At 37.5% G+C, this 13639-nt stretch overlaps 1 protein-coding gene across 1 annotated transcript in view; it reads right to left on the bottom strand.

Moving 5' to 3' along the window:
* Positions 1 to 13639, bottom strand: part of LOC139118983 (uncharacterized) — a 135240-nt gene that overhangs the window by 12715 nt on the left and 108886 nt on the right. The window contains exons 10-21 of the mRNA XM_070682585.1: positions 11980 to 12071; positions 9558 to 9746; positions 8242 to 8310; positions 7529 to 7640; positions 5425 to 5553; positions 4148 to 4365; positions 2995 to 3047; positions 2402 to 2525; positions 1755 to 1861; positions 1134 to 1236; positions 551 to 701; positions 120 to 186 (exon numbers count right to left, since the gene is read on the bottom strand). Coding sequence (XP_070538686.1) covers positions 120 to 186; positions 551 to 701; positions 1134 to 1236; positions 1755 to 1861; positions 2402 to 2525; positions 2995 to 3047; positions 4148 to 4365; positions 5425 to 5553; positions 7529 to 7640; positions 8242 to 8310; positions 9558 to 9746; positions 11980 to 12071 — 1414 coding nt within the window. The remainder of the gene's footprint in view (positions 1 to 119; positions 187 to 550; positions 702 to 1133; positions 1237 to 1754; positions 1862 to 2401; positions 2526 to 2994; positions 3048 to 4147; positions 4366 to 5424; positions 5554 to 7528; positions 7641 to 8241; positions 8311 to 9557; positions 9747 to 11979; positions 12072 to 13639) is intronic.

Here is a 13639-nt window from a genome sequence, read left to right as displayed (position 1 = left end):
TGGTAGGCTGTCGCGTATATCAAGGGGAGAATTCGATGGCCCACAGCCAAGAACCACAGAGGAGCAAAGCCAAGCGAATGGGTGACAGTCTAACAATTATGATAAAACGACAGTCTTACCGGTCAACGCTTCCGTAACCTTCATATCGAACTGGAAGACTAATTGACACAACAACGACAGGAATCCCTGGAAAAAAACCCAGATTGACAAAGGATTTTGAATTCGTAACGGTTTTCACAAATCTGATACCACGGCTTTTCTTTATAAAGTTATTTAGATTATTCTGTAATATTCTGACAAAAAGTTACCTCTCACATGAAACAGGGAAGACCCAACTACTTTCAAACTAATTTCGTTCCGGATTTGAGAAAATGATTGTTGCTGCTGTAAAATAAACACTTTTGTGGTGGCGCTTCCCGAAAACATTCTGCACTGTTGACGGAGCCACTAAAATTGCAACAACGGGCGAATCTATTCTGTTATATTCTCTGGTTTACACGGTCTGTTTGACAGCTTGAAGAATGATAATCATAGAGAGAGATGGACCTACCCCAGCCAGCGACCATGAACACCCACGTACGTATACCCGTCGCGAAGACGTGGACCGACTTGGTGTAGAGTTGTACGCCCTCTAGCAGCATCCACATGAAAGATACCAGGAAGAAGTAGTGCAACAGCACGGCAATAGTGGTGCACAGTCCCTGAAAAAAATTCCACACAAATTTCTATATTATCAAACGACCATGACACGACGCGCGATACGTTTTCAATATATACCTTCACTGGCCTAAGCCCTAAACTCTGTTGATGGAGTTCAAGTTGAACCTCGCAATAATCAATGACTTCAGGTTTGTAGTCCAGAACCTCTCCTTGCTGTGGTTATAAGGTATACGCTACGCTCCAACCGAAACCTAACTTCGATGGAGGCGCAACGTACCCGAGGAGACGTCCCAGACTATCAGGTTCGCAGCCACTCCAATTATAGCGAAGATAGTCAATGAGCGTTTTAGCGATACAACTGTAATAATATGGTTTGACTTATAAGTTTTCTCTAGTTTTCTTCTGTATGGGGAACATCATGACATAAAATATTTTTGTCTCTTTTGCAACAGCATATAACTTCACGCCCCTACCTCATTGAATGTTGCCTGGATTCCACTGATGTAGACCAACTGAGCAATAGCTAGGGAAATTGAAAGGTTGGCGTGGATGACAATCCGTTGAATTTTCAACAATCTGTGAGCGAAAATTAAAAAAAAATGTCAAAGAAAATAAAAATTCAAAGACAATCAAGAGAATTATCTTGTTAGATCGCAATCTGGTTGGCTGTGAGGCAAATTATAACATATTAAAACAAGCTTGTCAAGTTATCGTCCTGTATATCTGCGCATACTACTATGTCAATTCTCTGATCACATAAGCTATGTTCGGATAGAATATCTTTCTCAATGTTTGTTGTAATATTAATATTTCAACTGCAAATTCTCAATGGGTCCGCAAACTAAACCGGCAATATTACATACTAGCGCAGACTCTATAGAAGTTCAATTGTCGCATTAAATGTATATGCACGTAATTGACTGGAATTACTAAGCGTCATCGCCGTGTCCGCCAATTAAAGTTTAAGAGAATGTACTTTTGTTTGATACCGTGGCAGTCAACGCGGGCTAAGCCAGTACAATAACCTTTGTTCACCCCTCGTCCAAAAAAGCTGAGCAGATGCTCTCTCTCTCTAGAAGACGGGTGGGTGTTACCTGAGGTAGGCGTAGACGAGAACTGCAAACAGCAAACAGATGATGGATGATATGATACCAATGTATGTGAGCAGTTCCAACGCCATCGAATTGCCATGTGAAATGACCTGCAGGTGATAGAAGACAAATGTACCCCTCAACTGAATTATCATTTTCCAGACCTTGTCATCTGCTTCCGATGTAACATTGGGCTTAAAGGTAAACTGGCATATTAGACAGCAGTGTTGTTGGAATAGCGAGCAGGATTCATGAAATTACAGAAATGCTAAAACTAGTAAATGTACAAGAACCAACATTAAATTTTCCTGGATCCTGTCAAAACTTATCAATGTAATAAGAATCAGCTAGAACATCGCCTAACATTTCCGGTGAACACGTTCTCGGAATAGCGAGGACAGCTTTTGGGTGGCTTTATGCAAGTAAAACATTTTCATAAACTCTTTGACGGAATATTTGGCTAAGCCAGCTTATCTCAAACTGGACTATTGTGTTGAATGCGTCCATTTATTTTTACCTACCGTTTCAAAACTTCACTATGTTGGCTTTCGCAGTATTTGAACTCCCGATAACAGTGAAAACTTACACTATCCGCGAGATCTGAACGTGTCGCTCCGATATTTACAACTCGCCGCAAGAAATCCACTTACCTTGTCCGGAGTGAAACGCATCAGAACGGCAAAGTTAGTCAGATGATCGCATCTACACGTAGTATCGGTTTCAGTCCTTCCGTCCACATCACAACCAGTAGTCGCCCACACGCCGTTTGTAGACCTGTGGAAATTTAAGGCAGAAACTTAAGTCATTAATTTTAATTTCGTTGGAAAGCTTAAAAGAAAATCATTTTTTTCAGTTCTGTTTTCCATTTATATCCGCGTAAACTGACGATTGTTCAACCCACAACGGTGTGAAATGAAAATCACGTGGTATGCGATACATTAATGATTCTAAATATGGTGAAAATGATCTGTGCTTGAGTACTTAAGCTTGTCTGTTCATGTACAGTGGAAACACATGCACACAACTAATATGACACCGTTTCATGTGGATGCGTACACTCGAACACACATACACACATGCTCGTGGAAAATGGTGACGACGCTCCAGATTGAGGGAAAAGCGCCACCAACTTTCATAGTTTTAAGGGTTTATCGAACGTTCTCTTCTATTATATCGGCCGATTCATTTTTGACAAATTTCATCTTACATCCAGCAATGTCTCAAAAGGATGGATGATTTTCACCTTTCGTCGAATTTCCAAAACACGCACAGATCAGCATGGTCCTCAGGGGTGTCCTGAAATAAACATGAGACATGGAATAGTGTGGTTTACAGTTCCTTTGAGGAATGTTTGAGCAAAAGTATATAATCTTTTAGGGTATAGAGACGCGTACTATCCATATCTCAGAGTTTACATAATTACGGTTCAAATGGGATGACAAGCTTACAGTAAACACAACAAAACAGACGAAGGTCGCACCCCCTAACACGAGCAGGGCTTCACCTAATCGCATTTCACGTCATCATGCTCATTTCCACGTTCCATTTCACAGGCTGATTAGGTTTGGATTAAGAAAATCACCAGAGACGCGATAATTCGTAATGAAATCTCTCGTCCTCCGGATAAATTACCTAGCCTGCTTTACCGAAGTGTCTTAGGAGCGGTAATTGGATTTGGAGACACACGCGAGGGGAAAGAAAATAACACATATATCGGACCTTCTTGTAGTCAGTTAACGAAACATACGGTTAGCGTCATCGTTCGATGTGAATACTATCATGACTATACAATGCGCATGAAGTAGTTGTTGCTTCCAATACTCGATGCATTCTGCGCACAAAACTGCGGAACCTTTTTGATCTTCTGTGTAATCAATTAGCAAGATCAATAAAGTTTTCGATTTTCAAAAACACATTTGCTTCAGTTGATATGTCTGGCATTCATGTGCAGTATTCACGCGCTAAAAAAACTGTGAACACTGTACGATAAATATACAGCGGTCAAGGTCCTAACTTAGAAATCGTCAACACGAGTATTATCAGGTTGTAAGTAGTATGCGCTTTGAAAGTGAAAACTGAAACTTTTGCTTAAACTTTCCTTAAGGAATATTGCAACCATTTTCTTTCAAAATCAAGAATAAAAGTCAAATTTTGGTACCAGAAAAACAATTTACCCTAAATTTACCGATTTTGAAAATTCAAAATGGCCGCTTTGCCTGTGCTAACTCTATGGGCAAAAAATAAAAGTTTCGATTTTCGAAAAACTAAGATGGTGAAAAGTTTTCTTACACCAAGGGCTTTAAAATGAGCCCCCACAAGTGGTAAATCAGAAAAGAATTGTAAAAGTTAGAGAGTCCGATTACCTGTCCCGCGGCGCATTCTACCTTAATACTTACCTCTGTATTTTTGAAAGTCAGATACACAGGGTGCTCCCTATTGACGTAATCGCTGTCCACTACGTCACCTATGATGAGGTAGGAAATCACGTGACTGATGACCGTCGTTTCCAATCGTTGGCTGTCATTGACATCGTCCTCCTCAAAGTCTGTTCCGATGTATCGATGCAAGTTCCTGTACTTGATGGTCGATATTTTAATCTCGTCCGGTGGAAATCCTGAAAGTTTGAAGTTTTACCCTTTTACTGATTTTATGATAGTTGTTTGCTTCACTCAATAAACATAAAACAATAGTTTTATTCGAGATCACAGGCGAATCGTTGAAAACATGCGCGAAATAAATTTGATCTCAGAACTAGCTTTCCAAACAATCCGTCTCTGTCTGTCACTATCTCTCTCTCAGTCTTTAGTTGCCCCTGTCTCTGTCTCTCTGTTTTTGTGGTTTGTAGTTGTCTGTCACTCTGTCCGTCAGTCTGTCTCTTGTCTGTCTCTATCTGTCTGCCCCTCTCTCTCTCTCTCTCTCTCTCTCTCTCTCTCTCTCTCTCTCTCTCTCTCTCTCTCGTGAAACAAGTATGTGCAGTTATATTTTACGTCATACAAATAACAGGAGTGTACGGTGACCTAAATTACTGATGGAAAATCTTGAAAAATAAAGTAATATAAAACATTCTAAGTAGTTATATTCAGGGGCTCCATAGAACGTGAGAGTCACCTAGTCCTAATTATTAGACCATAGAGAAGTATTCATAACTATTGGTCCATTACATAATTGAAAATAATTGTGTAAAAATTGGCTGCTTTTTGTAATATTAGGTCTTTTGATTTGTATTTGCAGAAAGCCATTCTTTAACTTGGCGGGCACCAGCGTAGGAGAAACCAGTGACTATAACACTATTGAAGTACGTAATAGCATAAACCCTTGGGTGTATGGAAAGAGTGAGAAAACCACAGAGCGGAAAAGAGGATAAAATTATAAACCAACGCTTCGGTTTGGAGAAAATAATCGCAATTGCATATCGGTCGAGCGATTCTTGGGCACCTTTTTTTTCTAGTTCAGTAATACCGATGACTGCAAGTGAACCGTTGCATTCCCGAATCTTGCACATAATTTGGCGACTATCACAACTGCGAACACACTCATGCCATTCACTGCACCTAATCTTTTACATGAGGAACGTCGCATAAAAGTCAAGGTGCCGAGGCTAACATTAATACTAAGCTCCCTTGAGGGCGGTATCATACATGTAGCTGGGATGGCAAATGACAGATGACAATACCATTACTAGCAGTAAGCTGTTCACTCGTCAACAAAAGTTTGATGCTGTTTTCTCGGACTTCGTCAAAGAAAATGAGGCTTTTTGTCTCCAGGTCAACGTCCTCGGCAGTCACGGTCTCTACCCGGAGTTCTGGAAAAAAAATCCGAAAAACATTCTAAAGCAACATTGATCTCAAAATAACCCAGGAAGCTGTATTAATATAAAGCAAAATTACATTTCATTTCCTTTCCATTATTGCAATTGAAGTAAACACATTGATATCTCAATGATATTTTAAAGGAAACCGAAGGAAATGGGCAAACACGGATCTGGGGTCAAAGGTGATCATAACGCAGTAAACAATCATTGCTTTTCAATCAAAATTAATAGCTTCCTATCGAACACGCTCACAAAATAGGAATGTGGCTGTTTCATTATTCGGGTATCATTTCTTATGACGCCTTCATATTTTTCATTCGCTCAGAAAATTTATATGTGCTGTCTACTTTGATCGGGCGTCCGCATGAATAAACTGAATGGTGCTTAAAATGTAAGTCCTCGTGGTTAGCTGTGTTAAGGATCTAGAAAAAATGACATTCGGATGAAAGCATTCTGAGAAAGATATATAGAATGCAGCCAGCAAATTAAACATCAAATTGAATCTAACAAATTGACAAATAAACGGATGACATCCAGCATATCGCTAGGATATATATATATATATATATATATATATATATATATATATATATATATATATATATATATATATATATATATTCCTGATTTACCGTAGAAGCAGTGGTGTTCAAGTCGTACAGCAAAAGTTTGTAATTTTAATTCGAAAGTATGTCATTAATAAGAACTTGCAAACATCAATTTCAGCAGTACCCTGAGTACTGAGTATAATTGTAACCTTGAAGTTTTCAATATCGTTCTTGTTTCGACTAATAAAAATGGCGTCTTTAATTTGTTGAGGTAAATAGACAGAAGTCGTAAGTTCATTCTTGCGGTCTGAATGCTTATCCACACTTTTGGATTAAAACTCAAATAACTGTTCCCTTTGATGTATTTTTTTCAGTATTGTTGCTCTGTTTTTGAAATTCAGTTTATTGTGCTCTTCCTAAAACCCTATGGAATAGTCTAGAGTTCAGTTTGTCAATGCAGCCTGCGTATGCGTAATCTTCTGAATCAACATAATTCTAGTCCGTCTAGAAATTCTTAAACAACAATAACATTGCATGTTGTCAACGATGTAGGCAGACAAGGTGTTCGACTCGCGAAGTAAAATTTATTAAATTAAATGAAAAGTCTGTTGTTAATTAGAACTTTGCGACATCAATGAAATGGCGCCATTTCGACTGTAACGTGCATGTACGTACGTCCTCTCGCATGGCGGCTTGTTCTGATACCGTTCTTGTTCAAACTAATACAATGGCGTCTTTAATTTGCCGAGTTAAATAGACATGGCTTGTAAGTTCCTTTTACGTTTTGAATCTCATTCACCGCTTCGGATTGAAGCTTCATCAGTTGAGCATTTGATGTACTTTTTTGTTCTCTTTGAAAAATACAGTCTCTTGTTCCACTCCCAAAGTCATACAGAATTGTCTAAGAAATCCGACTTGTCAACGCAGCCTGTGAATGTGTAATCTTCAAGTTTAGCCGATTACTAGCCCAACAAGAAACTGTTTAAGGACAGTAACATTGCATACTTACACCATGTGTTATGTTTGTAAGGCTAAAAATTTGTAGTTTAATAAAGAATCGGGAGAAAAAGAAGAAAATGTAGTTGCTTTCTGCGACAAAAGTAGAGAAAATGTCAAATGTTGAGCTATTGTGACATCCCTTTAATTCGTTTGGTTAATTAGAAGTGAGCTGTTTGTACTACGATTTCAATGGTTATTCAGCGCTTCGGTTGAAGGCGGCTTTTTTGGCGATTATCAAACTCAAAGAAAACAAAATCAATGGACTTTGTAAAAAAGTGGAATATTCATCAAATCATTGCATGGATGCTGTTTGACAAATAAGGATAGCCCATATGTACCGTGTGGTACATACTGGCAGGCATATATATTGATGATTTATCGATTGGAAGCACACCGCACAAAAATGACGGCGTCTTTACCTAAGTTGTGTCCTGTTTTAGTCTCGTTTTTCTGCCCCGTCGCCATGTTTGAAGAGATGTCCGTTGCATAGCTCTCCATGGAAACCATAACATCACTGGCCACGTGGTTCAGCTAGCAACCAAAGAAAACACCGTACACGTTTATTTTCTCCACTAAAGGTGTCACTCTGCCAGCAACACAGAGTAATATCTCAGTTTAGTCATTTCATCGGCGAACATTTTTAGAACATTGACTGAAGTCATTTGAAATTTTACTTGACTTACTGCAAGGTTGTTAAGATTCAGTACATAAGCTTTAAATTGAGAGAGAGAGAGAGAGAGAGAGAGAGAGAGAGAGAGAGAGAGAGAGAGAGAGAGAGAGAGAGAGAGAGAGAGGGCGCAGACAGGCAGCGGGCAGCGAGAGTACTATCCTTGTTACTTGTAAAATAAAACATATATATATATATATATATATATATATATATATATATATATATATATATATATATATATATATATATATATATATCACAGACAGATAAGCGATAAGCGGATAGGATGGCGCTGAACAGCAAACAGATAGACACAAAAAGATATGTAGACAGACAGGAAAAAATACAGACAGAGACATAGAAAGATAGATAGATGTTGGCAGGTATATTAACAATGTTCATACTCTAGTAAATATATGATCTGCGATAAGCAGCTTGATGATCTAAAAATAAATGCCTTACCAAGTTCTCGTCTTCTGACAGTTTGTTAATATCTACTCCGAGCACACGGTCCATCATTTCAAAGAAAGACTGTAGAGGCAAATAAGGGAACATCAAATAACTTCCAAATGAAAACTCTTCAATTAATCCGCTTTACAGCGCCCTTCTGTTATTTCTGAGCTCAGTTGAATTGTCGGATGATACTGAAGGTAGAGTCTCCTATAAATCTTACTTATTAATTCTTTTGTTATTTTCGATATATTTCCCCGAAATGTTGAACTTTTGCAGCATTTTCTGGACTAATTTGTTGCGGAAACTTGCTCGCAAAGACATATTCGATGTAGTTACGTACAATTCTCACTGTTTGTCTAGAATGAATCTCAACAGTATGGAAATAGTTTTGAGTTTCTTGTAAAAGATACTTTTTAAGTGGCTGGTATTATTTTATTTTGCAATGAATTTCTAGAGTAGGGCTCTCAACACCGAAGGCAAGACAGAATCAATGCCTGTGATTAACGAGTTACGTCACTATATCGGTATTCAAGCGGTTTGTGCATCGGCGTCCTTTAATTTCCGCCTGCCATTTCAGGTACCCTTCTGTAATCCTGACAAATGACAAAAACATCCGCTCCTCTGAAACATAAACCAGAATTTACAACGAGTGTTTCCCGGCGACCCCGCGCTCTTGCGATGATATACCTATAAAGACTTTTCAGATACACAATTTCTCTCTAAGAATTTCAAAATACATATATCGATATGTAACATGACCGACCGCGTACGACGTATACGCTAGTCATATAAGAAATTTGAAGGGGCATATCAGCGCATATCCGACTTCCGCCAGCTTTCAAAAACCTATCATTGTGCCTGGGGCACACAAAATCAAAATCAAACGAAATCAAAGGAGGTAATTCTATCATAACATCGGATTCTAACATTCAATTTTAACGTCCTACTTTACTCTTTCACTTTTGATGACCGACGCACTTCAAGTTTATTTAACGCAAAACAGACCCCCTAGGTACAAAAGGATAGTATAAACCACGTTGAGGCTTGTCTCTGAGACTGAAGATATCATTTCACCTGCTCATTTAAATTTTTCTCGAGGGAAAGCTAGCCCGTCAAGAAGTAAAACGTGAGAGATGAGTTTTCATCGTAATTTCGCTGATGAAGTCACTTCCGGTCGCATGTCAGGATATAGCGTGAAAATGAATTCGACTTCCCATTGCTGAAATCTGACGACTAGACAAAGTTAAAATTTCCTGCCAGAAGCCTGCGATCATTACTGCTGTGTAATCTCTAGGATAATTGTGATTCACCATTTCCTTAATTACCTCTCTGTTGGCACCGCTGAGTCCCGCCGTCTCCCGACATGCTCTCAGCGTCGCCATGATGTCTTCGACCTCGTTCAAGGACCAATTTTCTTTACCGTACACCATTTCTGGCAGTTTGTTCAAGGCGGCTTGGTTGACTTCACCAATGATGATGTTGTTGTACACGACTGCTTCATAAACTTCAGAAATCTGAGCGTGAATAGACATTAGTGCCATTAAAATCCCTTTGAAAAACCTTGAAAGCCGATATAAAATGGAAATATTCGCAATCGCAGAGTATCTCAGATTATAATCTGATTTAAAACTGTCCATCATAATAGAGAAGACTCATTGTAAATACCTATATTGGCCGTATCATACACTGTTATAAATTTTACCACACGTTGAGAAGGTAAGATTTACTCGCATATTAAACATTCACGAGATTTTGCTTGACTGCATTTTCTGGAAATTTAATAAAAATTGGCAGTATTTGATTCATGTGCTTCAGGAATGACCGCTGGGGGTTTCGTATGTGCATATCGGTGATGAAACGGTCAATTTGAACCATGTTACTGATGATAGCATTTCGAAATTTGCCATCAAAATCGCTTTTAGTAGAAGTATTTTGCCATTTTACTTTCTAAATGATAAATTGAAATATCAAACATAATGTGTGGCTGATAAAATTGATCGCCTCGCGAAGGATAATGTGCGTGGAACACTGGACGATATAAGTTTACTGTTTCCAAAACGGAGCGAGAATCTTATTAAAACTTAAAAAGGGATGTTGACATTTTCAACGAACTGATATCAAAGTCCTTAAAAATTAAAGTTGGTTTGCTTAAAGCAATTGAAAAGTTCAACTCATGAGAACATAGATCACTTTCTTAAGCGGTGCACTTTTTCCTACGTACTGATAGAATACAAATTAAACCATCTTACACAGTAGACTTAAACGTATATAGTCACGTATAATCTGAATAAGCCCATATATGGTCAAAGGGGCGTTCCTTGGTATTCAAAATGTCCATGTACGGGCGCTGTTTTTAAAAAGCGGCCACCCGCCTAAAATCTGTGATTGGTTAGATTTTCTCTTTCCACGGTAACTGTGGCAAATTTGGAACAGGTGACAGTATACCTTTTAATTAGGATGAATCGGTCAAGGGACAAAAGGCTGTAAGTTTTGATAATATTTCTGGGAGTAGAAGAGAGAATTTTATTTTGCGAATAGAGCAAAAAACCGACTCAGTGTTACTGTGCTCCAATTCGATCTGCGCACAAGCAAGTTCGACATGCCTGATATAGAATCTGTCACGCAGTAAGTTTCAAATGTGAAGACATTTCACTAAAATTAGAAATGTGGCCAAAAAAATGAAAGTATAAAAATTTGCGATATGCTACTCAAATCTGAATGAAATCATACAGGGCAACAAATAAAATTTCAATACAATATATCTTACAGACATTTTAGAGGAAAGTTTATTACAAAATATAGGAAGATTGCCTTCCTTTTTAAATCAAAATGTGTAAATTTCGCCGTCATTCCATCAAAAATGAAGTACGTCATCTGTAAGAGCCTAACCTCAGTTGAAAGTTATATATGACAAATTCTTTTAAAAAGAAAAGATGGAAGCCATCCAAAGAAATGTATTTAAAACTGAACTCCATTAAAATTAATTTTAGAATATAAAAGGTGAATTTTTGGTACTGGTAATATTTTCAATAGTGTACATCTACAAAGTATCCCATCACTTTTAGCAGTTCGATGATAGCATCATGTGAAATATGAAATTGTACACAACATTTTAACTGTGATTTCTGATCATGTTGATTGACACTTTGGCTGAAAATAACGCGACAGTGCAAGATTCGTAACTCTTACAAGTTGATACTAATGTTGATTCAGAAGAGGATTGTTTACCATTTTCGCATTTTTTGACCTTGTTTATATCCTTTCAAATCTACCCAAAATGCCAAAAAACAAAAAAAAGTTCTCCTTAATTTTCTTATACACCATACCAAATATAAAAATAATAGGTAATTCGATGTTATCTGAGCAGACAGACATACAGACTTAGGTACTTACAAATGACGGACGCTGTCATGATCCCATAAGGCATATATGGCAAATGGATGTCAATAATTGAAAAGGATGTCTTAAAGTAAAACGTGTTCGGTGCATCAATGACGATTACAGATAATCGATGTATATGTAAATTAAGCAAAACAAAATACAAAGACGTCTATGACGTACGGTTCTCCACTTTCCAACCTCCAACAAAGAGGTATGGATCACTGAAAAAACACGTTGATCCTTGTATCATTAATCTGCCGCAAAATCGTGAAGTATTTTGAACTCTGTATGGCATTGTAAGTAGAGAGGATGTCCAAATGTCTGGTGGTATAAACATCGTGATAGGACTTTAACGGAAAAACTTACTGTGTGGGCATTTTCTATCATCTGTAACCTGGCGTCAACTGATAACGTCTCCAACGTCGTCACTTTCTGCGTCGTTGTTGTCAAAGGTTCGACTTTAATGTCAGAGAGAGAGAGAGAGAGAGAGAGAGAGAGAGAGAGAGAGAGAGAGAGAGAAATGAGAGAGAGAGACGGAGAGAGGGAGTAAGAAGGTTAAAATATCAAGTTTTCTTAGAAATTAAGATTGCAATATATATATTATAGAAATTTAAGATTGCAATATATATTAGGTAGCTGTTAGCAGTATATATATATATATATATATATATATATATATATATATATATATATATATATATATATATATATATATATATATATATATATATGCTAACAGCTACCTCGGTTCTTGTCTTCTTAAGAAATAAGGAGTTTGATGTATAAAAAAAAAGCATTATAAGTATAAAATTAGTTCTGCTGTACAGTAATCATGTTTGTGACTGAGTTCCTCAGTTCCATGCAACTTCGCAATCTTCAAACCTAAACATTTCAACTGAAACAGTTGCCCAGTAGCCTGGTCGAGCTATTTCCCTTTAAGGCTCCGTAACCTCAGAGCGAGAGAGGTTTACAAAGGAAACTAATTTCATGTTCTAAAATGTGCAAATAAGGTAAACTGGAAATTGGAATGCAAATGTTGTTACGGCAGAGAAAACGAACAAAAGGGTGAACTCAGCAGTTAACGTTTAAACAAAATTTATTACGAAAATAAAACTAATTGCTAAGTCAGGGATAGAGTACAAGCTCTAAAAGTGTACAGACTACTTATCTCAGCTGGGACGGCAAAGCTCCAGTCTCAGAGTTGTAACAGTCAGTCGGATGAATGAACAGTCCTTTGGCTTGCAGGCTTGAAGCTGCACAAAGTCCACAGTATAAATCCAGCGTTGACAGTGAAGGTCTTGAAAAGTCTTGAGAATGACTACTGCCTGGAGTTTAGTAACACACAAGAGACACGATCCCAAAAGTCTGACTGGAAGCTGAGCACGTCCCTTTTATAAAGGCATATAAGAACAATCTAGAACTTTTATTGACATGCTAATTACTGTTCTAAAATTATCTCCCTTACACAACTAATCAACTTTCCAGAACATTCCAAACATGACTAATTGAATTCAAGGTTGTGAGGTCATCAAGGGCAGTGACCTTGGGAATGTTCTAGACTAATTGAACTCAGGTCATGATGAGTGTGGGGTAAATGACCTACATAACACACCCCTCTTAAAAAAAAGAAAATTTTTCAAAGAAAAATCTTTCTTTTACAAATGTAATCTTGAAAAGGATTTAAGTACTCAAATTTTGTTTTACTCTAAAGTAAAGTTTCTTGAAAGTGAACAACAATAAAATTTCTTGAAAGTGAACAACAATAATTTCTAAATACGAGAGAGACAGTCTGCAATTAAATTGTCTCTGCCTTTGATATGTCTAATGTCAAGATTAAACTCCTGTAACATTAAACTCCATCTTAGCAATCTCAGATTTTTGCCTTTAAATTTCTGCAGAAAAACAAGAGGGTTGTGATCAACATAAACCACTATTGGCTGATTTGAAGAAGTAACATAAACTTCAAAATGCTGTAAAGCTAATATCAAAGATAAACACTCTTTTTCAATAGTAGAGTAGTTTCTCT

Source organism: Ptychodera flava, chromosome 19 (genome assembly GCF_041260155.1).
Source record: "Ptychodera flava strain L36383 chromosome 19, AS_Pfla_20210202, whole genome shotgun sequence".
Lineage (NCBI taxonomy): Eukaryota > Metazoa > Hemichordata > Enteropneusta > Ptychoderidae > Ptychodera > Ptychodera flava.
This window is presented reverse-complemented; position numbering and strand designations above follow the sequence as displayed.